The 27,620-nt window shown below is 50.8% G+C and overlaps 1 protein-coding gene across 3 annotated transcripts; it reads left to right on the forward strand.

The window, feature by feature from the left end:
- Positions 1–1,204: 1,204 nt before the first annotated feature.
- MIER2 (MIER family member 2) lies at positions 1,205–27,503 on the forward strand. 3 transcript variants are annotated; one of them, XM_006107280.3, is made up of 14 exons: positions 1,205–1,231; positions 8,460–8,550; positions 9,968–10,107; positions 14,126–14,251; positions 14,871–14,994; positions 15,502–15,593; positions 16,039–16,108; positions 20,979–21,130; positions 21,723–21,804; positions 21,886–21,980; positions 23,848–23,972; positions 24,093–24,220; positions 25,666–26,095; positions 26,496–27,503. In XM_006107280.3, exons 1-14 carry the CDS (start codon positions 1,223–1,225, stop codon positions 26,515–26,517), a joined length of 1,686 nt encoding a protein of 561 aa, XP_006107342.1. In that variant the 5' UTR covers positions 1,205–1,222; the 3' UTR covers positions 26,518–27,503. The 3 variants fall into 3 exon arrangements, with proteins under 3 accessions (XP_006107342.1, XP_023603762.1, XP_023603763.1); XM_023747994.1 differs by having other exon boundaries at positions 1,206–1,231; positions 10,010–10,107; XM_023747995.1 differs by lacking the exon at positions 1,205–1,231 and adding an exon at positions 1,643–1,714.
- Positions 27,504–27,620: the final 117 nt, after the last annotated feature.

Below are 27,620 nucleotides of genomic sequence, written 5' to 3' on the forward strand. Positions count from 1 at the left end.
GAGGCCTTATTCCCAGTAAACACCCAAGTGCATCCTAACCTTGTATGTGTGGCTGGCTCTGAGAATTTTGGCCTGGAGGGGGGAGGGCAAGCTGGAAGGCCAAAAGGATGAGAAGAGGAAAAATAATAATATTTATGTTCGCATCACCTGTGATTTGTACAGTCCTTTATTTCCACAATCACTTTCCCCCGCTGTCTTGACTTTCTCAGATGTCACACATCGGCCTCCCACAACTGCACAATTTCCCCCCGGATCTATGTCCAGACTTGCTTATCCAGCTACGTCCTAGGAACTACCAACCACTCATTTGTGCAAGACACCTTGGCCGAGCTTCATGCCCTTCCCACCTGCCTGCCATCAGGGACCTCGTGGCGTGTACCTTCCCAGCTCGCTCCACGTGTCTGCTCCCGGCCACCACCTGAGACCTGCCGGACGCCTCCGCCTACTCACTGCCCCGTCCTCTCTCGCTCTCCATAAACCACCTGCCCGATGCTCACAGCACCTGTAAGTCTGAAATTTAAAATGTAGCGAACCCAGGACTGTCCTGTTCAAACTCCCCCCCAGCGCCCACCACAGGTTCAGAACCTGCAGACGGTCCATGATGAATTCAGAGCCGAACGGCCGGCCATGGGTGTGAATCCACCTCTCCATCCTCAGTCCGCACTCGCGCTCCTTGGTATAGACAGGGTCGCAGTGCCCGTTAAAACTCGCCCGACGGTGCATCTCGCAAGCTCCCCGATCGGTTCTTCGGAACACGGGATGGGCCATCATTGATGAAAAACTGAGGAAAGTTCCAGAACCACGCTACCGACGTCGGTCCTGGCATTACCACTTGTGCATTGGGTGCCCCATCATTCTAGGCCTCAGTTTCCTCACCTGTAACACCGGGTACTTACAGTATTTAGCGAAGCTATTGGCAGGGGCAACTAGGACCAAAGCTCCCGACACAGGTGTTGTTATCAGGAATCAATGTTTTTATTAACAGCATCCTCCACGTCCCACGCCGAGGCCGAGACCCCAAACCCTCGCTTCCCGAGCCCGCCCCGCCCCCGCACACATTCCGCGCAACCCCGTCCGCGCACCTACTACGCCCCGCCCGCGCCCCGCCCTCACAGGCCACGCCCTCATCAGGCCCCGCCTTCCAAGGCGCCGCAGCCAATGAGCCCGCGGCTCCGTATCCGGGGATCCCGGTGCGGCCACCGCCTCCCGCGCACACACGGCCATGGCGGAGGTGAGTGAGCGGGCCGGGGGAGCCGGCCCCCACCTCCGCGCACCCGTGCTCCCCGCCGCCGGACCTCGGCCACGTCGGGGTTCTGGGCGCGGAGACCTGCCCCGCCCCCGGCTCCGAGGATGCGAGGCGTTACCCAGGGCGCTGCGTCCGTTGGGACCCGAGGGGCGCGGGGCTCCGTCGATAGCCGCCCCCGGCCCTTGCCCCCCCTTCCCCGGCTGCCACATCGCGGGCTGCAGTGCGCATGTGCAGGAGCCGTGGCGCTGGCGGGGGCTGCGGAGTGGGGAGGGGGCGAGGAGGGGGCGCCCGACGGGGGCGTGGGAGGGGCGCCGGGGTCTCCCCTCCTTCCGCTGGCCCGGCGGTGCGCGTGCCGCCCCTCCCCTGCCTTGACCAACTTTGCAGAGCACTCTCTGGTCGCGCGGTCGCGCTCTCCCCGCCCAGACCCTGCTTGGGACCCGGCGCCGCATCCCGCTCTCGAGCGCCCAGGTGCGGGGCACCGCCGAGTCGCCCTCCCGCCAGATGCCGGGCGGGATTCGAACTCGGCGCGGTGTGGGGTGGGATGCATAGGTTTCTTGAGGGCGGGTAGAGTTAGACCAGCCTTTCCCGGGGACTCGAAGTTACTTCTAGGAGCCTCTTCTCTCCGTCCGGGAAAGCAGGCCCAAGACCCTTACCCCAAATCCTTGAGGCCTGATAGGATTTGGAATTCCGAGCTTTTCCGGTTTATGGATCTGTCTGTGGAGTTTGGAACTGTGATGCTTGACCAAACTCACCTAGGCCGTCTGGGATAAAGAACGACACCTAAGAGCTTCTTGCCAGGTCAAAGCAGGGACGAAAAACTTTCACTTTGGGGGGGTTTCTTGACTTGGGAATATTGAGTAAGACAGTGTGGACCTGCTCTCACCTTCTAGGACGCTAGTGAGGATGAAATGAGGTAATGCACCTGCTAGGGGCGCAGTAAATGTGACTTTTAGTGCATGGTGATTCCTTCTGGGGACGCAGCAGTTAAGGCCCCTGCCAGACAGGTCCACAGACTCTGCAAGTGGTCCTCACCGAATGGGTGGGTGGTGCCACTGAGGCCAACAGGGAGGAAGGTACTCACCCAATGAGGTGCAGCAGTTTCTCGGGATATTCGGCCTGGTCATGGCCCCACGTCTTAGCAGAACATGGGCAGGTGTTGTGGAGGGCAGGGTTGGCCATTCTTTCCCACCAGGGACTTTCTCAGGGGCAGCAACAGGCTCTGCATTGGTGCCAAAGAGGGTGTGGGCAATTGGGTGCAAGGCTAGACCTCTCCAGCCAGTTGTGGCCTTGTGCTGGGTGCCTGAATCCAAAGGGGTCTTAGAGAGTTAATCCTCCTTTCTTAAGGGGCATTTAGGGAAACAGGCCTCATGGGGGCAGTGGCTGGCCTTACCGTTGGAGGGAGGCTGGGTGGTTGAGAGAGAGTGTGTGTGTGTGTGTGTCTGTGCTCTTGGCTCAGGGGCATGGTGGTGGTCTTCCTGTGCACCAGGTGTCATTGAGGCAGCACTCTTGGCCTGGAAGATTGCTGTGTGTCATGGATGGAAGGACAGATTCCCCAGCCAGCCTGCCTGGATTGCTGCTGGGTTTGGCTGTTGACTTTGCCTTGCCCAATGTTGAGGCTCTGGAACCCTCACAGCAGCCAGCTGCCCTGGGTGCTCCTGTTACCCCTGTTGACAGTTTGGGGAGGTGCCCCTTTGAGTGAATTTGAGTTGGTTTCCTTGGAGAAAGCCTACATGTGGGGTCCCCTATATGCCTGGCTCTGTGGGAGGCCCTGAGGGCCTGGTTGTGAGTAGAAACCCAAGGTCCTAAAGGGCCTTAGGGGCTGCTGGTCAATAAAGGAACAAGTATGCAAATGTCAGACATGGTGAGCCAGGGCCAGCCTCTGCCTAGGAGACTTGTGGCTCTGGAGCCTCTTATTCTTTGTGACTTGGGGCAGGTTACTGAACGTCTCAGCCATGATTTCCTAATCTCTGAAATGGGAAGAGCCGAGAGCAAGAGGTTGCATGAGGTCTGGGCGCAGGGGCTTGCACAGATAAGCTGAGCCTCATAAAATCACTGATAACCAGCTGTGTAACCGATGAAAATGGTGATGTGTTACCTAGCAGTAAGCACTTGATCAGGATTCGCTGCTTTTTGTCATCTCTAAAGTAGCCATCAGTACCCTGTCAGCACTGTGAGAGGAGAGGCAGTGCTTGAGAGTAGATGGTGCTTCGACCGCTTTCCCCATACCTAAGTACAGTACACGGTCATTGTCTTGTGCTTAAACGCCCCCCATGGCTTTCGTTATCCCCTCCCTGTGGTCTCCGCCTGGTGGTGTGGTCCCCGCAGATCTCTGTCACCCACACCGACCCCCTGGCTCCTTCCTTTTTTTTGTGTACTCTGCACCTGGAGGGACTCGGCTACCACAGTGCTGTTCCAGTGCTCCACAGGCCCTGCCTAGAAATGCCCTCGGGGGCTTTCCCTGACCCCAGCTGTGCAGGCCCCCACCCTGTTTTCTCCTTTAATACTGTGTATATCCACTTGTTTGTATCTGTGTCACCAACTAGACTAGGAACTCATGTGGGTGGAGATGGGCAGAACCTGTTTCTGGATTGACCTCCATGCACCCGGTGCCTCCTGCCTTTCCTGGCCCAGAGGAAGCACTCAGTAAACGCTGGTCTAATGGAGCAATGCAGTGCTACCCTGTGGGACCGACCATCTTTGCTGGTGTGGGTGAAGGATGTTTCATTTAACTATTGCTGTGAAATGAGCCACTTGGAAACTGAGTTTTTCTAACAATTATTTTATTATTATGTTTCATAGTCCTGAGGGTTGACTGGGCTCAGCTAGGCAGTTTTCATTCAGAGTTATGTGGTTGGAGTCAGGTGATGGCTGGGGCTGGAAGGAAAGCTTCCTTGCTCAGGTGTGGCTGCTAGTGCAGGACACCTACTTGTGGCCTGTGTGGCTTGGGCTTCCTCACAGCATGGCAGCTGGGTTCCAACAGTGACTGTCTCAGAAGGTACCAGGTGGAATCTGAGTTGCATTTTACCGCCTAACCTAGAAAGCCACATAGCACGCCTCCCACCAAAGTCACAGGCCCACCCCTGGGGACAGTGAGTGGGTGCAGAACCCCACCTCTTGAAGGGAGGCAAGCATATTAGCATCACACGGGAATAGCGTGTGGGGTGCACCAGCTTGGAGAATTGGATCTGCCACAATGTCCCTGGGGGTTAAACTGGGAGGGGCTAAGTAGCAATTAGATGCAGCCCTGGAAGAAGGGCTGTTCTGCGCCTGAGGAGTCAAGGCTGTCCCCCTCCAGACAGGGCAGTCTTCCTGCTGATGAGCTTGTACCTCCTTCGTGCGCAAAAGACCTGGCCTGGACACCAGGTTATGCGGCCCCCTCTTGTTGGGGACTAAGTCTCTGGAATGCTGTCTTTCTCCCCCCCACCCCCACTGTTTTTACCCAGAATGCCCTTAGCCAGCTACCCATCCTCTTTCTTTTTCCATCTTGGCAAAAGGAGCAGTGTGTGTGTGTGTGTGTGTGGGGGAGGCCAGGTCAAAGCAGGGATGAGAAACTTTCACTTTGGGGGGGCGTTTCTTGACTTGGGAATATTGATAGATATTTGGAAATTCTTTCTAAACTTTTTTTCCTAAATTTTAAAACTTTATCTTGGTAAATATTCTAATCTTTTTCCTTTTTTTTTTTTTGCAAACTGCTTTATTGATGTATGATTTACTTGTTTTAATGTGTACAATCCAGTGGTTTTTAGTGGTTCAAAGAGTTGTGCAACTATCATTAATTGATTTTAAAACATTTTCATTGCCCCAAAAGAAACCTTGTATTCCTTGCTTGTCACTCCCCATCCTCCTCCCCCGTCCCTGGCACCCATGAACCCACTCTCTGTCTCTCTGGATTGCCTCTTCTGGACACGTCACATGACCTCCATGTGTTCAAGGTCCATATGTGGTAGCAAGTGTCAGTGCCTCGTTCCTTTTCATGGCTGAGTAATATTTTATTGTTTTGTTTGGTATGTCTGTTCATCAGCGGATGGACATAGGGTTCTTTCCACCTTTGGCTGGTGTGAGAAATCCTGCTATGCATGTTTATATGCAAGTTTCAGTGTAGATGTACAGTTTTCTCTTCTTGGATATCACAGGGGAGGAGGAACCTAACTTTGTCCCTTTACTCTCCTAGGTTCTCCTTGGGGTTCCTGTGATTTAAACTGACGAAAGGCAGCCTAACTAATAAGAGTGAAACAAGTAGTGCCCATCACACGGGAGAACTAGGTGATGGGTAACTGGGGTGGTGAGGAGTTGGGCTTCAGTAGCATCTGAACAAAAGAACAGTAAATCTTAGAGGAGTGACGACAAAGGAAAAGGACTGAGTTTCTAAGGGCATCAAGTTGTGGGAAGGTAAAGATGGGGGAACTAGTGGAAATTCAGACGAGTTAGTAAGGTCTTTGTGTGCAGATTCTCTCTTGGTGCCATCTTGTCCCCAGTGATGAGGGGGCTCTCTTCCTGGTTTGGGGGGCACCCTCACAGGAGTTTATGTTCTGCTTTCAGCTCATCCTGTGTCTGTTTTTCTCAGTTGTCTTCTGTTTGAAATAATCCTTATGCCAGAGTGGTGTATTTTGGGGTGGCATACTCTGAACCCCTAGGAGTGAAATTGCCAGTTAACACTGTGGTAAACTTTTGGAGGAACTGTAGATTGTTTCCCAAAGTGGTTGCTCCATTTTACATTCCCTCCTGGATGGTCTGCATTCTTCCTGACACAACTTGTTCTGTCTTTTTAGTCATAGTCATTCTGTGGTTATGAAGTGGTATCTTACTGTGTTTTTTATTTGATTTCCCCTGATGTTGAATATTTTTTCACATGCTTATTGGCTGGCCATTTGTGCATCTCTGGAGAAATGTCTTTTCAGACCCTTAACCCATTTTAAAATAGGTTATCTTGTTATTAATGCATTGTAAGAATTCTTTATATATTCTAGATGCAAGTCCTTTTTCAGCTATATGATTTACAAGTATCTTTTCCCATTCTGTGAGCTGTCTTTTCACTTTCTTGATAATGTCCTTTGAAGCACAAAAGCCTTTTATTTTTATGAAGTCCAGTTTATCAATTTTTTTCTTTTGTTGCTTGTGCTTTTGGTGTCTTATCTCAGAAACCATTGCCTAGTCCAATGTAACAAAGATTTATCCCTATGTTTCTTTCTAAGAGTTTGATAGCTTTAGCTCTCATCTTTAAGGTCTTCGACCTATTTTGAGTTAATTTTTGTATATGGTGTAAGATAGGTGTTCAATTCTGTTCTTTTGCATGTGAACATCCTAGTTGTCCTAGCATCATTGTTGAAAAGGCTGTTCATTCCCCATTGAATTGTTTTGTCACCTTTGTAAAAATTCAATTGATTGTAAATATGTGGGTTTATTTTTGGATTCTCATTTCTATTCCTTTGATTTAAATGCCCAGCCTTATGCCAGTACCACATTGTTCTGATTGCTGTAGCTTTGTAGTAATTTTGAAATCAGGAGTGTTCTCTTTCAAGATTGTTTTGGCTACTCTGGGCCCCTGGAGTTTGCATACTATTTTTGGAATCTGTTTGTCAGTAGACAGGTAAAAGCCAGCTGAGATTCTGATAGGCACCACATTGAATCTGTAGATCAGCTGGGGAATATTGACATCTTAACCGTATTAAGTCTTCTGAGCCATGAGTATAAGTTGTCTTTCCACTTATTTAGCTCTTTAATTTCTTTCAACATGTTTTGCACTTTTTAGAGTATAAGTTTCTAACTTCTTTTGCTAAATTTATTCCTAAGTGTTTTATTCTTGTTGAGGCTGTTGTAAATGAAATTGTTTTCTTAATTTTATTTTTGGCTTGTTAATTGTTAATATATGGGAATAAAATTGATTTTTATATGTTGATCTTGTAATCTGCTACCTTGCTGAACTTATTTATTAGTTCAGATAAGTTTTTAGTGGATTCTTAGTACCTTCTATGCAAGATTATTTTGTCTGCAAAAAGAAATAGCTTTACTTTTTGCTTTCCATTTTGGATTCCTTTTATTCCATTTTCTTGCCCTGACTAGAACCTCCAGTGCTACTTCGAACAGACATGGTGAAGGCGGGCATTCCTGTCTTGTGCCTTTCACCACTAAGGGGTCTTATTGGATTTCATCAGGGGGTTCTTTATGAGTAGTTTCCATTCTTTCCCTAGTTTGTTGACCTTTTAAAAAAAATTGAGGTTTTTATTATACCACAAAATATACCCATTTAAAATGTGTAATTCGGTGGTTTATAATATGCTCATAAAGTTTTAAAACTGTCACCTCTGTCTAGTTCTGGGACATTTTCATCACCCCAAAAGGATGCCCAACCCCATCAGTAGTCATCCTACCCCCTCTCCAGTCCCGGGCAACCATCAATCCACTTTCTGTCTCTGGGTTTGCTTGTTCTGGACATTTCACATAAATGGAATCACATACTGTATCGCCTTTTGTGTTTTCAAGGTTTATCTATTAATGTTTCACTTCTTTTCATGGCTGAGTCATATTCCAGTGTGTGTATAGACAACATCTTGTTTATCCATTCGTATGCTGTAGGACTTTTGGGTTGCTTTATCTTTTGGCCTTTGTGAATCATGCTAATGTGTGAACATGTGTGTTTAATATGGATGCATGTTTTTAGTCTTCTTGGGTATGTACTGGGAATGGAATTAAATGCTGGGTCATTTGATAACTCTATGCTTACTTTTGGAGGAATTTCCAGGTGTCCCAAAAGTGACTGTTTTGCCTTTTGAAGGCTGGGACCCTTGTGTAATGGGCATGGCTGTCAGTGAATGCCTATTGGGTGTGTGCAATAGGACTGTGTATGGGCCTAGGCTACCTGGTCCCTGTGTCCTGGGTGGGTGATAACCACTATTAGCTACTGGCTGTGTCAGGCTCCTCACAGTCTCTTGTGGGTGTTGTTTTCTCACTTGGAGATGAGGACATTGAGGTTCTGATGTTTAGAGCTGCTGTATAAGCCTACTTCATTGCATCCTCTGTGTGCTTGACTTAGGAGCAGGGGAGTAACTTCTAGCAGCTGCATGCCTAGTTCCACTATCAGTGTTCCCTCCTCAGCTCCTGGAAGCAGCTCGCATGTGTTAACCCCCAGAGTCCAGATGAGGCCACTCAGAGAGCCAGGCTTGCTTTTGGTGGGTTCTAGGCTGGTTGAACTAACCCTGTTTCTCTTCCTTTGCAGGCCTCCTCGCTGGAGAGGCAGAGCCCTCAAGTGGTCTCCTGCCTTACTCACAGTTTGTGCCCCAGGGAGCCCGGATTACCGACAACAGCAGGTGCCTCCTTTGCCCCTACCTTCCTCCTGCCCGGGGCCGTCAGGGCCACTGTCATTGTAAGAGACAGAACCTTGCTCAGCCTGGCAAGACAGAGACAGTGTGCAGACGGAGTCCAGGGACAGGGGTACAGACAGAGTGGCCAGGACTCTGTTTCCCATTCTATATTGGGGCCAGGCTACCCAGGGGAGTATATCAGAGCGCCTGTGTCATGGCTGAAGGAAAATGGAGGGGCTGAGGGAGGTAGAATGGGTGCTGAGTGGGCACCACCCTTGGGTGCCCTGCACCTTCCCTGAGCTGGCCACCTGCCCCCACCCGCCTAGCCCCTGCACTCCTCCTACTGCTGCTATGTGCTTTGGACTCACTTGGAGGACCAGCCTTGGCCTTCATGGCTCCATGACTTGGGTTGATTGAGACTTCGTTATTTGTTTGTAAAATTCAACTTACTGAAGACCAATCATGGAGAGATAGCAGTGGACACATCCTGGCTCTTTTGGGAAAACTCAAAATCTGGTAACATCTACCACCCATTGGGCCGTGCATGGGACACTGCTGTGGTAAAGAGGGAGAAGAAGGGACTGGCATTTGTTGGGCCTATTGCATGCTATTCATTGGCATTCTCCCTGTACTGTGTCTGCAATGACACCCAGAAGTGGGTGTACGGCGTCACCCTTGTGTTTCCTGAGCTGAAGGCCTTGCCCAAGCCTTGCAGGCACCAGGAACCAGGTGTGGAGCCAGCTTTGTTGGGTCCCTGTGCTCTATTCATGCTGACTCATCTGGGGCTCATCTCTTCCTTGTCCACTTGCTCTCTCCCCAGACCCTCGCAAGCATCTGTGGTCAGGAAAACACATCCCTAAAATGCCTAGAATTTGTGTGCAGTTAGCCAGGTGTGCTCTTGTCAGAAGTCCTTCTGTTGGAAGTTCCCACATTGTAGACTGACATTGCTGACTACATGCATGTATAGACACACACACACACACACACACACACAGCCTCACATATGCACACAGCCTCATAATGCACACACGTATACATGCACACACATAGCCTTACACGTACTTGTGCACACACATCCACACACTGCATTCAGATGAGCACATGTCATGCATGTAGGTATACACAGCTGCATGCACACAGCCCCACCAGGAGCACACATGCAGGCACATGTGCCTGCACACATGCGTGCATGTGTATAAATGCACATGTATAGCCTAACACAGCTGCATTGATGCACATGTATGCACAGGCATGGCCTTTCATATATACATGTACACACATGTGCACTGGCCCCCCACCGTGGGCTTTGTCCCTGGTGGCAGTTGGGCCACTGTTGCTTTTTCTACCTCAGCCATCTTCAGTCTCAGTGCAATGATGGAGATGGGTGGGGTGAGGAGCTGATGCAGGTGGTGTCCCTCTATAGGTGTGTCAATGGGCTCTGCAGACCAGCAATTCAACCTTGCAGAGATCCTCTCGCAGAACTACGGCATCCGGGAGGAGTGTGAAGGGACCACAAGACGCCCAGCACAGCCTGAGGAGCTGGACAAGGACTTCATTTCCCAGGTACTCGGCTCAGCTGAGCCCTGTACCCCATGTGGGTGGAGCCCTGCTGGGCAAACTCCACAGTTTCTTTTGGGTGAATTGGTCTGCAAGCTGCTCAGATTCTGCAATGACAAGTTCTACTTGCACATCTGTTTGCAAAGCTGCAGGCCCTGTGCTAGAAGCTGAGGTCACAAGGGACAGGGCAGCTTGTCTTGCCTTCAAGGGGCTCTAGGGTTATAGAGTAGTGGGGTGGCTGGACATTAAACCTACCATTCTCAAACTTTTTGGCCTCAGAACTCCCCACCCTCTTAAAAATTATTGAGGATCTCAAGCAACTTTGATGATGCAGTAAGCCCATTGTTAATAGAAATAACAGATTTTTATGAAAATGAAAAAATAACTTTTCCAAAACAAAAATAAAATTAAGGAAGAGTGGAATAGTTTTACATTTTTGTAAATCTCTGAGTGCAGGAACAGTGTAAGAGAATCCAGCTGCTGTCCTGGCAGATGTGTCTGTTGTGATGTGTTCTTCTGGTTGAAGTGTGAAGCTGACCTCATGCAGATGATCATGAAAAAAGGGTGGAGAATTTAACAACCTTTCAGATAGTTACAGTTTTTTTTTGATGCTGGACCAAAATTCAGCAACTAGTCATTTTGTAAAGGGCGATTGTAAAGTAGATTCTGTAGCCATATCTAGCGAGCTTCCTGTACTTGGTTATGTCACAATCCAATGATCTTGAACTTGGTCTGGATCTTAACCCAGGTGGAACCTTGTCATCTCTGCACTGGTGACATGTTTGCAAAACCCTGGCTTTCTAACAAGTAGATCTTCCACATGTTGACAGTTTACAATATAAAATCTAAAAACATACATTTGTTAATACCAGAGACCTGGGGGCTTAAACACCAGACATTTATTTTCTCATAGTTCTGCAGGCCAGAAGTCCCAGACCAAGGTCTTACAGGACTGTTTGTGGGGAGGCCCTTCCTGGTGTGCAGACACTGTTCTTACCAGGTCCTCACATGGAGGGGAGAGAGTTTGCCTATCAGATCAGAAGTCAGGGTCCCACACTCATGATCCCGTTTAACTTTAAGTATTCCCATAGGGGCCCATCTCCAAATATAGTCAGTCAGGTTGGGGATTAGGGACCCAGCATATGAATGGGGTGGGGAAACACAAACATTTAGTCCATAATAGTACCAGCACTGATTTTATGAGACGTCTTTAAGTATTGGGATTTTTTTTAAGGACTAACCATCGGGCATTTGTTTAGCTTGGTGTCATGGATCACTTGGTGCCAATTTGCTCTTATAACCAAAACAAATGTCTTCTCTTCAAAAAAGAAAAAAAATTTTAAAGTTCAACATGAATTTAAAATTTCTCAGAACTCTTATACCTAAATCAGCTATTAGCTAAATACCTAGGTCTAGATTTTCTTAAAAACGAAGTTAAAAGCAGAAACCCTTTCATTTCGTATTACCTATTACCAGAAGCTGTGGTAATTATCAAGTTCACATTGTCAGATCCATGTTTCCCCAAATTAGAATTTTTTCTTAAAAGCTCATTTTACTCTCACAGCAATCACAGCAGTCATTTCTTTGGAAGTAGCCTTCCACTTAGTTTGTGTCTGAGATGATGTCTGCCTGGTACCAGCTGACAGACTGTTGTTGTCTGCCCGCCATTTTTTTTTTTTTTAATCCTAACCCGAGGATATTTTTTCCATTGTTTTTTTTTTTAGAGAGAGTGCAAGGCGGGAAGGGAAAGAGAGAGACAGAGAAAAACACTGATGTGAGAGAGACATCAATTGATTGCCTCCTGCATGTGGCCCAACTGGGACCGGGGATTGAACCTGCAACCCAGGTACATGCCCTTGACCAGGAATCAAACCTGTGACCCTTCAGTGCTCGGACCAACGCTCTAACCACTGAACCACGGGATATTCGTAATTGAAACTAGCATCTTTTTAAAACTGAGTGGGTGGCAGTAAGGGACATGCATTGGCGACTCACACACTTTGTGCTACTGCCTCCACTGCAGGATGCTGTCCACGGACCATTGACTGCTCCATCAGCACAAGTGACGGAAGTATTGGCATCATAGTGTTGTGAAGGTCCCAGGGAACCTGGGCATCTTTGGGCCACTGTGTGAACCACTCCAACCAACGCATAATTAGAAACTGTGATGCATCATACAAGAACTTGGTTTAGAGGAAGGGCTGGGAGGGAGCTGGGTGGTCTTCCACAGCAATGGAAGTCCCAGCACAAGAGCAGGGCAGAAGTTGGTAGGGGTGGCAGATGTTGACCCCCAGAAAGAATGAGAAGGACTGCTCAGGAGGCTGGAGGCTGACAGTGACCCCTGGGGTCAGGACAGAGTGTGGTCAGAAGGAGTAGAGATTTACAGGAGGGTGAGAAACCATTTGAAACCAATACTGGAGAGGAAGGTGGTAATAGTTTTTGTTTCTTTCTTTCTAATAATTAAATGTCTTATTTCTGGCCCTAGCTGGTTTGGCTTAGTGGATAGAGTGTCGGCCTGCAGACCGAAGGCTCCCGGGTTTGATTCTGGTCAAGGGCATGTACTTTGGTTGCAGGCTCCTCCCCTGCCCAGACCCTGGTCAGGGTTCATCCAGGAGGCAACCAATCAATGTGTTTCTCTCACATCGATGTTTCTCTCACTTTCCCTCTCTCTTCCACTCTAAAAATCAATAGAAAAATATCCTCGGTGAGGATTAAAAAAACAAAAATCCTATATAATAAAAGGCTAATATGCAAATCAACCAAATAGCAGAACGACTGGTTGATATGACATGCACTGACCACCAGGGGGCAGATGCTCAACACAGGAGCTGCCCCCTGGTGGTCAGTGGGCTCCCATGGGGGAGTGCTGCTCAGCCAGAAGCTGGGCTCATGGCAGGCGAGCGCAGTGGCGGTGGCGGGAGCCTCTCCTGCCTCTTTGGCAGCACTAAGGTTGTCTGCCGGCTTAGGCCTGCTCCCTGCAGGAAGTGGGCCTAAGCCGTCAGTTGGACATCCCTTGAGGGCTCCCAGACTGCAAGAGGGCACAGGCCGGGCTGAGGGACCCCTCCGAGTGCATGAATTTCGTGCACCAGGCCTCTAGTAAATGAATGTCTTATTATTTCTTTTCTATTGGATGGGCTTTGAGTATGCCCTGGCTGGTGGGTTCAGTGGTTAGAGCATCACCCCATGGACCAAAGGGTCGCAGGTTCGATTCCTGGTCATGTACCTGGGTTGCAGGTTTGATCCCAGGCCCCAGTCGGGGCATGTGTGGAGGCAACCAGTCAATGTGTCTCTCACATCGATGTCTCTTCCTACCTCTCTCTCTTTCTTTTCCTCCCTCTCTTCCACTCTCTCCGAAAAAGCAATGAAAAGTATATTCTTAGCTGAGGATTTAAAAAAAAGAAAAAGAAAACAGTGTGAGTAGTTCTGGTGTTCCCAATCCTGCCTTTCTGTTCTGGCTGTGATGGGGTTGTTCTGGCTGTGCATTGTTGCCCAGTGAGGGCTGACAGCATCTCTGTCACACTGATTGGGCATCTATCTCTTTACTTAGTGTACTGAGTGCTTTATAAAATCAGGTGGATGTTGGATTTTACCAGATGCATTTTCCACATTTGTCCAGACATTTATATGTCTTTGCCCTCCTGATTTATTGATGTCATGAGTTCTGATAGATTTCCAGATAGCATGCCATCCTTGCTTTCCTGGAATCAAGTCTGAACGCTTTTGAGCAGGGAAGCTTTTCTGGGCAGTGCAGTGTGGACTGAGAGGCCAGTCCTGGCTCCACCCTTTAAGGCTGGTGACCTGGAGCACATACCTGACCTCTCTGGGCTCTGGTGTCTTATCTGTGCTATCCTGGGGGTTGTAAGGGAGTCCTTGGGTAAAGGTCTGGACCTGGGGTCTGCCTGGGGTGAGTTGCCAGAATGTGACAAATTGGCCCTGGTTGTGGTGGCTGAAGGGGCTCAGACAGGAGGAGGGGAAGCCAAACGCCTAGAACAGCCCCTCCTGACAGAGCCCTATTCCCCCTCAGAGCAGTGACATGCCCCTTGATGAGCTGCTTGCCCTCTATGGCTATGAGACATCAGACCCCATCTCGGAGCGGGAGAGTGAGGGCAGCGATGCCACAGCCACCCTCCCAGACATGACCTTGGACAAGGTGAGTGGGGTCTCTTCCTGGAACTTGTGGGAAGATTTAGGGAGGGCAGGCACGAAGGCCTCAGAAAAGAAGAAGTGCGAGGCCTAGATTACTTCTTAGAGGGGACTCTCTTGCTCCCCAGGGTCATAGCTGGTGCATTCAGGGTTAGAGTGGCCACAGAGGGGAGCTGAGATGAAAAGACTCTGAGCACTGGCCAAAGAGGGGCAGAGTGGAGACTGGGCTGGAGTCACGCAGCTGGGAGGGAAGAGAATGAGTGAGGTCCTGACTCTCCAGTCCTGACAGGTCAGGGGTGGTGCCAGGAGGAGGGCTTTATTACCAAAGCTGAAAAACAAATGCACAAGGAGAGAGCAGTGGCTGGGGCTCTAACCGTCCCAAGCCAGGCATAGGTGATATCCCTTTCTGGACTGCAGGGTCTGGGCTCAGGGACACAAGCATCATGCTGGCCCCCTGGCTGCCCTGCCCTGGCCCCTAGTCTCATCTGCAAAGTGGGAAGAGCAGCCCCACGTGAGCCCTTGCTGTTCCCAGAGGGAGGACCATCAAGTTAGTGTCACCATTGTTGTTATTAGTGTTAAGATTGTTGAAACAAACTGCAAAAATGTTCTTTACTTTTTGTTAAAAGGAACAAATAGCGAAGGATTTGCTTTCAGGGGAAGAAGAGGAAGAGACACAGTCCTCGGCCGATGATCTCACCCCATCTGTTACCTCCCACGAGGCTTCTGACCTTTTCCCTAGCCAGAGTGGACGTAGGTGTCCTGCCTGCTCCTCCGCTTGGGCTGGCGCGAGCAAGGCTCTAGTGATGCAGACGGGGGGCCCTGGGCTACTCGGAGCAAATAACTCAGACGCAGATGTATGGTGCCTCTGGGGTGCCCTGTCTCTATCTGAGTCTCTTTGGGGTTTTCGTCTCCCTGGCCAGTGAGCCAAGACTGACGGGCTGTAGTTTACAGGAGGGAATGTGTTGATTCCTATAGCTTTTGGAATCAAAAGGCCTGTCAGATGTGGGGGCAGTGTCCCAGCAGCACGAGGTGCTGGGGGCTCACAGCTGGCAGTTAGCAAATCCCCACACCTTTGCCCATTGCGCACCTGTCACCTGGTCAGGGCTTGGGACATGCCTCTTCTCAGGAGTGGCATGGTGTGGGGGTCAAGTGGATGGAGAGTGGGGTGGAGGCTGCAGCAGGGGAGACCTGGGATCCACTAGCTGGGGAGCTACCCAGTGCCACAGATGTGTCTCACCTGCATCCCCTTTCCCAAAGCCCGCTTCCTGACTGGCACAGAGAAGGAGCTGGGCTCTTCCACCTCATCTGACACTGAGGAGGACCCTCTTCCTGCCAACAAATGTAAGAAGGTATGTGACCCTGACCCTGCAGTACCTTCAACGTGGGTCTCTGCCTGGTCCTGGGGCGAAGCGAAATGCACAGCCTCTGAGAAGTGGGCTGCTCTGGGACTTGGCCATGGTGTTGGGACCTTGAGCCCGTGATGCTGTGGCTTTGGCTGGCCTGGGGATGTGGCCCCAAGGTCCTGTCCTGAGTGCTCTGAGCTGGGCATCAGGACACCTGGGTCCTTGGGCCTCATCCCCTTGATACATGACTGGCTATACTGGACAGATGGACAAGTAGATGGAGACACATGGTCACTCACACCGCCCCACACAGCCAGGTCTCTGCCTCCCATTCTCAGACCATAGGACTTGGCATCTGTGGAAAGATTGCACAGACCAACACACCCCTGGGCTCTGAAAAGTGGCTGGGCCTCCCACCTGCCCTGACTCTCCTGGGTCTTTGCCTTTGCAGGAGATCATGGTTGGGCCTCAGTTCCAAGCCGACCTCAGCAACCTGCACTTGAACCGCCATGGTGAGAAGAGTAAGTGGGGCCTGGATCATGGTGGGGACGGAGAAAAGAAGATGAAAACCCCACTCCAGTCAAGAAGGAACTTGCTGCACATCCAGTCAGACTTAGTTCCCAAATCCTCTGAGGGCTCAGGCTGGCTCAGGTGCCTGCCCTGTGCCAGCTATGGCAGCAGGTTTGCAGAGTGCTCAGTGGGCAGGAGGAAGTAAGGGAGACTTGCCTCCTGCCCAGGGCCTTGCTCTTTCCTCTGGGCACTCAGGCTCTTCCCCACTTAGCCCACAGGCCTCTCCTTTACCTTGTCTGTGTCCTGTCTCAGTATCCTCCAGAAACCAGTGTCCCTCTGTCTTGCTTTGTCTTTCAGGGTACTCCCTATATTTGTATGTCTGTCTGTAGAGGCTTTTGTTTTTTAAGGTAGGAATTGTTGCTTCCATTTATAGGTGAAGAAAACAGGATGTGAAGTCATTTACCTACTGAGTCTTGTTTTTCTTGCCCCACAGCCTCTACAGGCTCGGGACTGGCGCTCTTTTTTCAGGAGGCTTTTCTAGATAATTCAGCAGCCAGGATTGGGGGTAGGGTGGGACAGACAAGGGAGACAGAGACCCTTAGTAAAAGGTAAGGCCTCCCAGGGCAGAGACTGGGATATGGGTGTGATGTGATGTGCTTGCTTTGTTGAAGGCAGTTTGGGCAAAGGATGGCAGACAGGAAGGTGAAGTTAAGCTGGGTCACAGGGGACACTGCAAGTGAATCTCTGCATCTGACCACACCTGGGACCCTCCCCCAGAGAAAGGTACCTGTACACACCTTAGCCACACCCTTAGAGGGGCCAGAGCTGTGCCAACCTTGGTCTGAAGCCTAGCCGTGGGGTATGTCCTGTTCTCTGACCCCCAAGCTTGCCTACAGGGAACAGGTCTTTGGTACTGTGGGGATGGGAGCTGGCCTCTCACTCATGTTACACTGTGAGATTAGATCCATGTGTGTGGCATGTGCATCTTGTGTGTCATGTTCCCTGTATGGATGTACTACATTGGTCAGCTCTTCTCCTATTGGTTGATACTATGGTTGTCTGCAGCTGTGGTTATGAACATCCTCAGGTGTGTCTTAGTGGACACACTCATTCCTGGATATATGACTGAGGGGCATATGGGGGCCTACATTAGGTCTGTGGATGCTGCTTAGGGGGTTCTACCAGCAGCATGCGCATCTCCAATGCTCCACGTCCTCATCAACACTTGATATTATCTTTCTTGTTGCTTTTAGCCTTTTGGGTGGGTTGAGTTATGTCTCTTGGTAGCTTTCATTTGCATTTCTCTGATGAGTAATACTTGGTCTACTGTCTCATGCGAAGAGCCTGCTCCAGGCCTTTCCCATTTTTAAAGTTTCTGCTTCCACATTGGGTATGCAGGTCCTCTAGCTGTGAGGTATTGTTGCATGTTCATGTAAGTTTGTAAATTAGCTTGTCTGTTGCCGTGACACTGCCTGTCATTTTATTTTGTGTTTGTCCTTGGTAGGCTTTGGGGTCAGGTATGCTGGAAGTGCCTTTTACTAACATCAGGGAGAATTTGTGTGAGATTGTTACTATTTCTTCTTTATATGTTTGGAAGAATTCCTCAGTGAAGCTGTCTGGGCCTGGGTTTTACTTTAGTTTCATGTTTGCGGAAGAAGATTTTTAGTTACAAATTCAATATATTTAATAATATAGCTCTATCTAGAGTTTCTGTTTGTTTTGATATGTTGCATTTTTGAGGCATTTATCCCACTAGTAAGTTATTAACTTTATTATAAAAAAGATCGTAATATCCTATCTTCTTAATGTCTGTAGGATCTATAGTGATGTCCCCTTTTTGAGTCCTGATATTGGTATTTTGCATTTTCTCCTTTTCAGTCCCTCTTGATCAGTCTTATTAGGAGTTTGTTACTTTTATTGCCCTTTACCAGGATTTTTCTCTGTTGTCTGTATTTCTTCCCTCAGAGTTTATTTCATTTTAGTTTGTTATTCTGTAGTCCACATTGTGATAACTTCTCCCACTCAGGGGTGTTTTAGAAGCATTCTGTTTAATTTCCAAACACTGGGGAATTCCTAGTTATCCTACTGTTACTGATTTCTAGTAGAAGTCCAGTGAACATACTCTGTGATTTCAGTCCTTTGAAATGAGGTGAGCCTTGTTTTATGGCCAGTATTTGTCTATTTTGTAAATGCTGCTTTCTGTTTGAATATTTGAAGTGTATTTTCTGTGTATGGCATATTTTTGGATCTAGTTTTTTTAAAATCCAGTTTGATTCTCTCTTGCCTTTTAATAGAGAGTATGTAGTCCAGTTACATTTTGGACTATTTTTCATGCAGTTGTGAAAATAATTGGGATAAGTTACCATCTTCTGTGTGTTTTTTCTTTGTTCCATCTGTCCCCCCCCCCCCTTTATTTTTTGTCTTCTTTTTGATTAGTCAAGTAGTTTTATTCTATTTTTTCCTCCTCTTTGATATGATAGGTTTTCATTTTTATATTACCTTTTCAGTGATTATCCTACCTTATGCTGCAAGAATTTTTAAAACATCAATACTTGACTATTTAGTCGGGGGCACTGACCTCATTTCCCTTAGATTGTCAAATAAAAAAATGGCAACAGCCAACACAAATAATAGCTGTCTGGTGTGAATAAGTCACAGTTATACAGTATACTTTATTTTAGTCAGATTGGCAAAACATACATTTTTTGGTGTGCTGCAGAATTTTAGTAACTAGTTTATGTGCGCCACGAGATGAGAAAGGTTGAAAATTGCTGCTTTAAATAAGTGCATTCTAATCCCCTGATCTGTCCTGCCCGTTGTGCTGCTGCTGCTTCTGCAGGAACTGCATGTGCCACAGTGACAACATTGTGGTTTTCATGCCTGATGTTCCTTACGCTTATTCACAACTGCCTGGATAGTACTGTTCACTCCCTCCAGCTTCCATTTGGGATAATTTCCTTCTACCTAAAGAACTTGCTCTTTAATATTTCTTGTGATGTTGATGAATTCTTTCAGCTTTTGTTTATCTGGAAAGTCTTAATCTTGATTTCACTTTTTAAAAAATATGTTTTTATTGATTTTAAAGAGAAAGGGAGAGGGATATAGCGATAGAAACATCGATGAGAAACATCAATTGGCTGCTTCCTGCACGCCCCCTACTGGGGATAGAGCCCGCAAGTTGGGCATGTGCTCTGACCGGGAATTGAACCAGTGCAGTGACCTCTTGGTTCATGGGTCAATGCTCAACCACTGAGCCACACTGGTGGGCTGATTTCACTTTTGAAGAGTATTGTCATGGGTCTAGTTTTCTAGATTTGCCAGCTTTTTCTTCTCACGTGTGAACCATTTTGTTCCATTGTCTTTGGTATCTGTTGTTTCTGTGTAAGTCAGATGTCTGTCTTACTGTTTGTGTTGGAAACCTTGTTCATTGTTTCCCTGCAGGTTGATTACATTTTCTTTTGTCTTCTAGCATTTTTACCATATGAGCCCAGATGTGGTTTTCTTTGACTTTGTCCCGACTTTTTGTGATCTGGAGTTTGGTGTCATGCATCAGTTTCGGAGAATTCTTGGCCATTGTCTCTTCAGATTTTCTTCTGTCCCAGTTTTTGTCCATGTCTTCCGTGACTCAATTATACATATGACTGTCTTCTTCATCCCCTATGTTCTCTTCAAATCAGTTTAATTCCTTCTCTTTAATTTTTACTGAATTCTTTCGATTTAATTGATCATGTCTTCTGCTCTGTCCAAGCTGCTATTAGAGCTGTTCAGTGGGTTCGTAAACTCACAGGTTGTATTTTCCAGTCCTGGAAAGTCCATGTGATTCTTTAAAGTCCTGTCTGCTAACTCTGATTTCCAGCCATTTGTGGATTTACTCCTGCTCCATGGATTTTCTCTCACATTCACATGCTAGGCAGGTGGAGGGCTAAGGTTGCAGGATGATGTTCTTTTATTTTTTCCAGAGAGTGGCCTGTGGTCCTCTTGGGCCAACCACCCTGGCCAGGCTGGGACTTGAATCAATATGGAGGGGCTCTTGCATTGGGAGAGGTCACAGCTTCTGTGGTTCTCAGCCCCAACCCAGGAGTTGTTGGTTCCCAGTCAATTTCCCAACCAGAGACATTCCAACACAGGAGCCATTTTTCTTAGTGTGTTTTTCACTTTCTGGCCACTGTACTGGGCAGTTTGGTTTGTGGTCCCTGTGACTCTTCCATAGTTAATTAAGAGGTGCTGGCACTGGGGTCTTTCCAGACTCAGCCCTGAGATCTCCCTTCTGTCTCCCCATCGGGTCCCTCCCCCGCTAGAGGTTGCCACCCACTGCCTGCATGGGACAGGACTCCCCTTCCCTGGGCAAAGTACACTCAAATGTGGCTTGTAGGATGCAGTGGTTAGAGTGGTTGTTGCCTAAGCGAGACCACTGGGACCCAAGTTCTCACTGCCATTGAGTCCAGGCTCTTCACTCAGCTTCCTTGGGACTCTGTTGTTCAAGACTTGCAAACTGTGCAAATGGCTTTACCCTCCCTGACCCGTTACCTACAACTCCCTCCCCTAAGGCCATGCTCAGAAGTCCCCCCTTCCTCAACCCAGACTACCTCCTGCCTCCTCCAGGAGGCTGCCTTGGATTTCCCAGCTGGGAAGCACCCAGTTGGCCTCCCACAGCTTCCACCTTTTGTTGTTTCCCCTTTTGTTCTCCTCTGGCCTGGAGGGGTGTGTAAGGGATGGGTCCAGGTCACAAGAACCGGACATACAAATTAAATTAGCAACTGTCCTTTGGAGGTGCTGTGACAGCCAACCTGGTGGATGCTGTGGGGAGGGAGTGTGTACTCTTCGAGGTGTGGGCATGGAATTTGTGCCCACTGCTGACCCTGGCACTCCCTCTCTAAACAGTTTATGAGAATGATGACCAGCTGTTGTGGGACCCCAACATCCTCCCTGAGAGGGAGGTGGAGGAGTTCCTGTACCGGGCAGTCAAGCGGAGATGGCACGAGACGACCGGGTCTCAGCTTCCAGAGGGAGAAATGGTGAAAGATAGTGAGCAGGTAGGCAGCATGCTGGGTGGTGTGAACACCCCCATATCCTTGTCCCGATGGGGGTGTAAATGCCCCTGCATGCTCCCACCTTGATGGTGAGGTAAATGCGCTCTGATAGCCCCACCCCAATAGTGATGTGAATGCCTTCATTATCCCTACCCTGATGGTGTGAACACCCTGGATATCCCTGCCCTGACGATAATGTATATATATGCCTCAAACATCCCTGCCCTGATGGGGTAAATGCCCCCAGTATATCCATCTTGATTGTCATTTGAACACCTCCATATCACTTCCCTGTTGGTGTTATAAACACTCCCCATATCCACAGCTGATGGTGGGGTGAACACCCCCATATATCCACCTGGATGATGAATTAAATCCCCCCCAATACCCCTGTCCAAATGGTGTGTGTACCCCTATATGCCTGCCCTGATGGTGGCATGATTGCCCCTATTTCCCCTCTCTGATGGTAGGGTAAACCCCAATAGCCTCGCCCTGATGGTGGTGTGAATGCCCCCATATGCCTGCCCCATGGTGGGGTAAATGCTCCTGCTGTTGCTGCTGGTGAGCAGGTGGGAAGAGGCTTTCCCTCCCCCAGGCGCTGTATGAGCTGGTGAAATGCAGTTTCAATGTGGAGGAGGCTCTGCGGAGACTGCGGTTTAACGTGAAGGTGATCCGAGGTGAGTGCCCTGCCCACCCCCACCCTTACTAGCTATCCTGGTCTGGGCACTGCTGACGCCACTGCCTCCTCCTGGTTGTAGATGGGCTCTGTGCTTGGAGTGAGGAGGAGTGTAGGAACTTTGAGCATGGCTTCCGAGTGCACGGGAAAAACTTCCACCTAATCCAGGCCAACAAGGTGAGGACACAGCCCATCCTGCTCCCATTGGGCTGCACCATGGCCTCCTTGGGGCTGGAAAGAACCTGGGAGCCTGGGCACATGGCACCCTACACCCCACAGCATGAGGTTGTGACTCCCTTTACCAGGCTCTTGAGGCTCCTCTGAGCTGAGGGCGAAAGCCCTGGTGTCCGCCTCTCACTCTTACATGCCTGCTCTCATATTCTAGTCTCCTCTGTCAAGCCACTTCCTTCCCCCAAAGAAGGCTCCAATATGGGAAATGAATATGATGGCATCTCAGTCTCAGAGAGCTCCACCACCTGTGCCCAGAGCCTGTGCTGCTGTACTGACTGCCAGCCTGGACCCCCCTCTCAGCCTCCAGCCATGGGGAACAAGGGTCTCTTAGTTTGATCGAACCAAGGAAATAGGTCTCTCCTGCCACCTGTGACAAATGCTCATGACCAGAGGGGCTGCTGAGTACCAAGGCCCTGCCCTCCCCTGGACCTGAGTCCACCTGTTTTTCTTAGACCTGAGCTACTTTTCTTCCCCTGGACCTGAGTCCCCATGTCCTTCCTAGACGTAGCTCCCTCTCCCTGGATTCTGGCTGGATATGCTCCTGTGACACTGTCTCAGAGTCTGAATTTCCCTTCGTCTTGCCATGGCTCTCTCTCCTCACCCATCTCCTAGTGGGTTTTTGCCCTTCTAGGGAAGCAGCCCTGGCCCCTTCCTCCTATTCATGGTGACACAGCTTGTGGAGAAGCAGGGCCTGGCTGAAACCTAGCTCACATTCGGGGCCTCTGTCCTCTCTTGGGAGGTTGGAGTAAGTGAGACATCTGTGCTGGGACAGAGGATGCTCAGCTGGCCTGCCCAGTGTCGTTTCAGGTGGCACTAGATTCTCTAGGCAGATCAGCTCCTGGGTGGCCTGATGCAGTGCGCTGTTCCCTGCATTTCCTCTGCAGCCGAGGCTGCTTCTGTGAGCAAAACTTCACATGCATCGCCTTCCACATGCCTGCCCCATGGTTACCACACACGTTTTAAGTTTGCACCTACCCTGGCCCCACGGAGGCTGTGACGCTCTCACTATCAGTCAGACCCCCTGATGCACAAGGGTGTCATTGGGAAGAGGGGACAGCTCGTGTGAGCCCTGCCTGCCCCCCTGGTTCCCAGGCCTCCCTGGGCTCTGTTGTCTGTCCCTCATCCTGGGGACCAGCAGGTTTCTCACATGTACCTGTAACAGCCCTGGCCTTGCTGTGGGGCTCATCCAAAGTGAAGATGCCCCAAGAGGTTTTGCCAGGTGGCATCCAGCTCTATGCTGGACTGTCCCTTATCTTTCTAGGGTGCTGTGTATGTGACCTGAGTCGGGGTTCATGAAGCCCCAATGTGTCCTTTAATGGCATTTCATGTGCTCATAGACAGCTCTCCCTTGGGGTGTTAGTGTGTTCCGTGGGAAAAGCAAGCTTGGCCAGGTTGCATGTTGTCCTCTCTGGGTAGAGTCTCTGTCCCTGGTGTCTGCACGAGGGCTCGTTTTCCCCCTCTGCTGGGCCTGCGATGAGCAGGGGATGAGATGGACACTTTTGGGAGCTTGGCGAGGTCTGAGGAAAGGGAAGTGGACACTGGACACATGGACCCAGAGTGAAGAAGAATGGGGTCCCATGTCAGCAGATGGTGGAGCTCTCTGAGATTGAGGTGCCAAGTTCAAGGCAAAAGGATGAGCCCTGGACACGGGGGTGGCCTGTGAGCCTTAGATGGCGGCTGGAGGTGGGTTCAGAGGACACTGGGGGTGTGGCAGGTCTTTGAGAGCGCTGGTTGCTGTAACCTGTTCCCGCTGCCCTGGGAAGCGGAGGGAGCTGGGCGTGTGGGGCCCAGATGACACCACACTGTCCCTCAGGTGCGTACAAGGTCTGTGGGCGAGTGTGTGGAATACTACTACCTGTGGAAGAAGTCTGAGCGCTATGACTACTTCTCCCAGCAGACGCGGCTGGGCCGGAGGAAGTACGGCCCATCAGGAACTACGTATGTGTGGCGGGCTTCCAGCAGGACCTGGGGTCAGGGGATGACTGGGAGTCCCAGGGAGCACCTCCCGCCTGAGGCAGCTGTCTGTTTGCAGTCCCCCATGGTGCCATCTTTCCACAGGGATACAGACCAGGACCTAGATGGCAGTGACCCCGATGGCCTCGCCCGTCCCCGCTCCTCACCGCCCCTGCCCCCTGCCGCTGATGGCCTAAGCCCTGAGCAGGACCCTCTGGCACGGATGCACATAGGTAAGAATGTGGGTGGGCCCCTACCTTTGGGGGAGCACCCTTGTAACGCACTCTGACCTGTGCCAGTGAACACTAAGGAGCAGGTGTCTGGGAACCATTGTCACTTCACCCCATGAGGTGTCACACATGTGCGTTGTCATAGGAGCTTGTTGGTTTCCCATATGGAGAACTGTGTGCCCTGCAGCCCAAAGTAGGGTCTCCTCTCGGCCCCAGGTGGTTGGGCTCCTCTCTGGGGCTGGGGTGTGGGACTCCTCTCTGGACCCCAGGTAGTTGCAGGGGCTCCTCTCTGGTCTAGGTGGTTGGGGCTCTCCTTTCTGGGCCCCAGGTTTGAGGACTTCTCTCTTCATCCCCGATGGTTGAGGGGGCTCCTTTCCGACTCCAGGTCAGAGGGATCCTCTCTGGGTCTCTGGTGGTTGGGTGGGCTCCTTCTTGGCCTCATGTTGGGGGGCTTTTCTCTGGGCCCTGGTGGTTGAGGAGGCTAATTTCTGGTCCCAGGTCGGGGGCTGTTCTCTGGGCACCGAGTGATTGTGGGTGGGGGGGCTCTTCTTTGGGCCCCTGGTTAGGGGGCTCCTTTCCAGGTCTCAGGTTGGGGGTGGTTCTCTCTGGGCCCTTAGTGGAGAGGGCTCCTCTCTCGGTGCCAGGTGGTTGGGAGGCTTCTCTCTGAGCCCCAGGTTGAGGGGGTTCCTTTCTGGGTTCCAGGTTGGAGATTCCTCCCTGAGTCCCAGGTCAGGGGGCTTCTCACCAGGCCTAGGTTGGGGGGCTTCTTTCTGGGCCTCGGGTGAGGGTTGCTTAGCCTGAGCCGCATGTGGGAGGTTTGGGATATCTGAGCCCTCCCAGCATCCTGGGCCCAGGGCTACACCAGAGCAAGACAAGGCCCAGTTAGTAACTTCAGTTTCTGAAGGTGAACACAGAGGGAAGGACAAGGACCTTTGCTCTCTAAGTCTCCTGGGCTCGGGTTTAGATTGTCCCCTGGTTCCAGAATCTGGTTGGTCCCATATTTGTCTGGGAGGGCATCCACATCTACTCATCCCGGCGTTGCCTGTCACGACCCTGTGTACAGAGCTCCACAAATTGCACGTTTACCTTGACTTGGCAGTGCGCTCAAGCATTGTGTTGTTGTTTTGAATCTGCTGTGTTCTGTTCTGTTTGAAAAACAGGAGTCACAACCTTCCAAGGCAGGGCCTTAGCCTGGGTGCAGTTTAGTATAACTGGTTTCTTTTGTGGTCATGTGTATTTCATGTATTTGTGTGAAAACATCAGTGACGGGGGGTCTATAGGCTTTGCTTTCCCTGGCAGAGATTTGGCTGGAGCCTGCATAGGTTGCATCCTGAGGGCAAAAAGTGATTTTTAAGCTAATGCACCTTAGCCAGGATGATTGTGGATCCTGGGAGGGCTGGGCGTGGCTGCTGCTGGGGCCTGGCCTCAGCCATGTTCTCCCCTTCTAGAGCCGCTGAGCATGGACGGCATGACTGGCAGTGTTGGTGAACCCGAGGAAGGCTCCAACAGCCTCCCATCCTTGGAGCAAGGGCCCTGTCTGTTCCAGCAACTGGACACCCCGCCAACTGTGCCCGTGCCCCAGCAGCCCCCAGCCCTGGCCGAGCCGGCCTTCTGCCCCTCCGCTGCAGCTGCTCCAGAGCCCAGCACCAGCTCGAGACTGGCTGTGGACTTGGCCCTGCCAGGGGCCCTTCCTGAGGAGCTGCCCCAGGTCTCCAGCCACGTGGATATGGATGGAGAACCCGAGGAAGCTGTGGCCCCTGCACAGGTGGCCTTGTCGGTCACTGAGTTTGGACTCATTGGCATTGGGGATGTGAATCCTTTCCTGGCTGCCCACCCAGCGTGCCCGGGCCCTGGGCTGCACTCGGAGCCCCTGTCACAGTGAGTGCAGCCCCCACCCTAGGGGCCCCCAGCCTCAGGCTGAACTGAGGAGAGCGGGAGGGATCTGCCCTGAGGGCCCGAGGGTGGTGTGGCCCATGGAGCAGGCTGTTTGTTTCTTTAGTTTTATTCTCTTCTTTTAATTTGGCTTAATTTATTTTTTTGACTAGGTAATAACATTCATATGGTTCAAAACCCAAAAAGGTACAAATGGGGCCAGTGCTAGTCTCCTCCCACCCCTGCCCCAACCACCAGCTCTCCCCAGGCACACGTGAAAACACGGTCTGCTGGCGGGGGCAAGGTTGGGAGCCACGTGTTTGGCCCACAGCGCTCAAGCCGTGCAGTCTGTGGGACTGGACTGACCCTTTCTTGGTCTCTCTCTCGGTCTCTCCCCTCACTGCAGCTGTAACGTGATGACCTGTTGATTCCTGGCCACAGGCGGGTGTGTGTGGCCTAGACTGGACTTGGGGCCACTGTGGGTCCTGCCTCTGTCAGTCTTCCCGACCCTTTTCCTCGTGGGCCTCGGGTAACGCCATCTCTGCTTCAGAACACTTCAAGGACTAGGGTGAGCAGTGGCAGGGCTATCAGCCCTGCCCCTCGCCACACAGCCCGGCACCCTCGGCACCTGGCACCACGGCCTGGCTGCAGGCTGCCTCCGTGGGACCTGTTGGGCAGCTGGGTGCAGAGGGCCCAGCCCCCTCTGGCCAGCAGAGGCAAAGAAAGGCATCCCTGCCCGTCAGGGAGATGGGGAGACAGGGCAGGACGCCGCCCCCCCACCAGCAGCCTCTGCCCAGGGAGCCCCCCAGCACCTGCTTGGCTCTGTCTCACCGCACCTGGCAGGGCCATGGGCTGCCCCAGCCCAGGGGTCGGTGGGCAGCTGCTACTCGGTGCCAAACCCCACGGGGCACAGAGCCATATACCTCGACGTTGGCCCCGCCCCACCTTTGACCTCACCCACTCTGTCCACTTCAGGAAAAGCCGCACTTTACGCCCACCTGCCTCCTCTCTATCTGCCCCAGGGCTTCTCAGCAGCCTCCTGGGTTCCAAGAGACAGGTGACTGACACCCCCTGTTGCCTGCAATGCCGAGGGGCCAGGCTCCAGCCTGTTTTTCTGACCCTGCGGGTCATATTTCTGTTGAAGCTCCCCAGCAAGATGGTTTGGGGTCCTGGTCCGTTTCTTCCCCCACCTCCCTCTTTTTATTTATGTTTCTGTTTACAAATTGGAGTGGGGTCCTCCAGGGGGGCAGGGCAGCACCCCCAGCCCTTGGGTGTCATCAGGAGAGTTTTGGCTCGAGCCCATCTGCAGAGTTGGACTCAACCTTCCCTGTCACCCCACCAAGGACCACACTGTGAAGTGAAAACTGCCTTGAATCTCTTGCTGTTTTATTTATTAAACTTTATTTGAAGCCCCGTGGGTGCCTCGTGGTGGACTGGGCAGGGTGTGAGGAGGTGCCGGGGAACCACAGGCCATCCTCGCCACGTAGTCACTTGGTGGGCTATGTACCAGGCATCGTTGAAGGATGGGGCC

Source organism: Myotis lucifugus, unplaced genomic scaffold, assembly GCF_000147115.1.
Source record: "Myotis lucifugus unplaced genomic scaffold, Myoluc2.0 scaffold_1087, whole genome shotgun sequence".
NCBI classification, from domain to species: Eukaryota; Metazoa; Chordata; class Mammalia; order Chiroptera; family Vespertilionidae; genus Myotis; species Myotis lucifugus.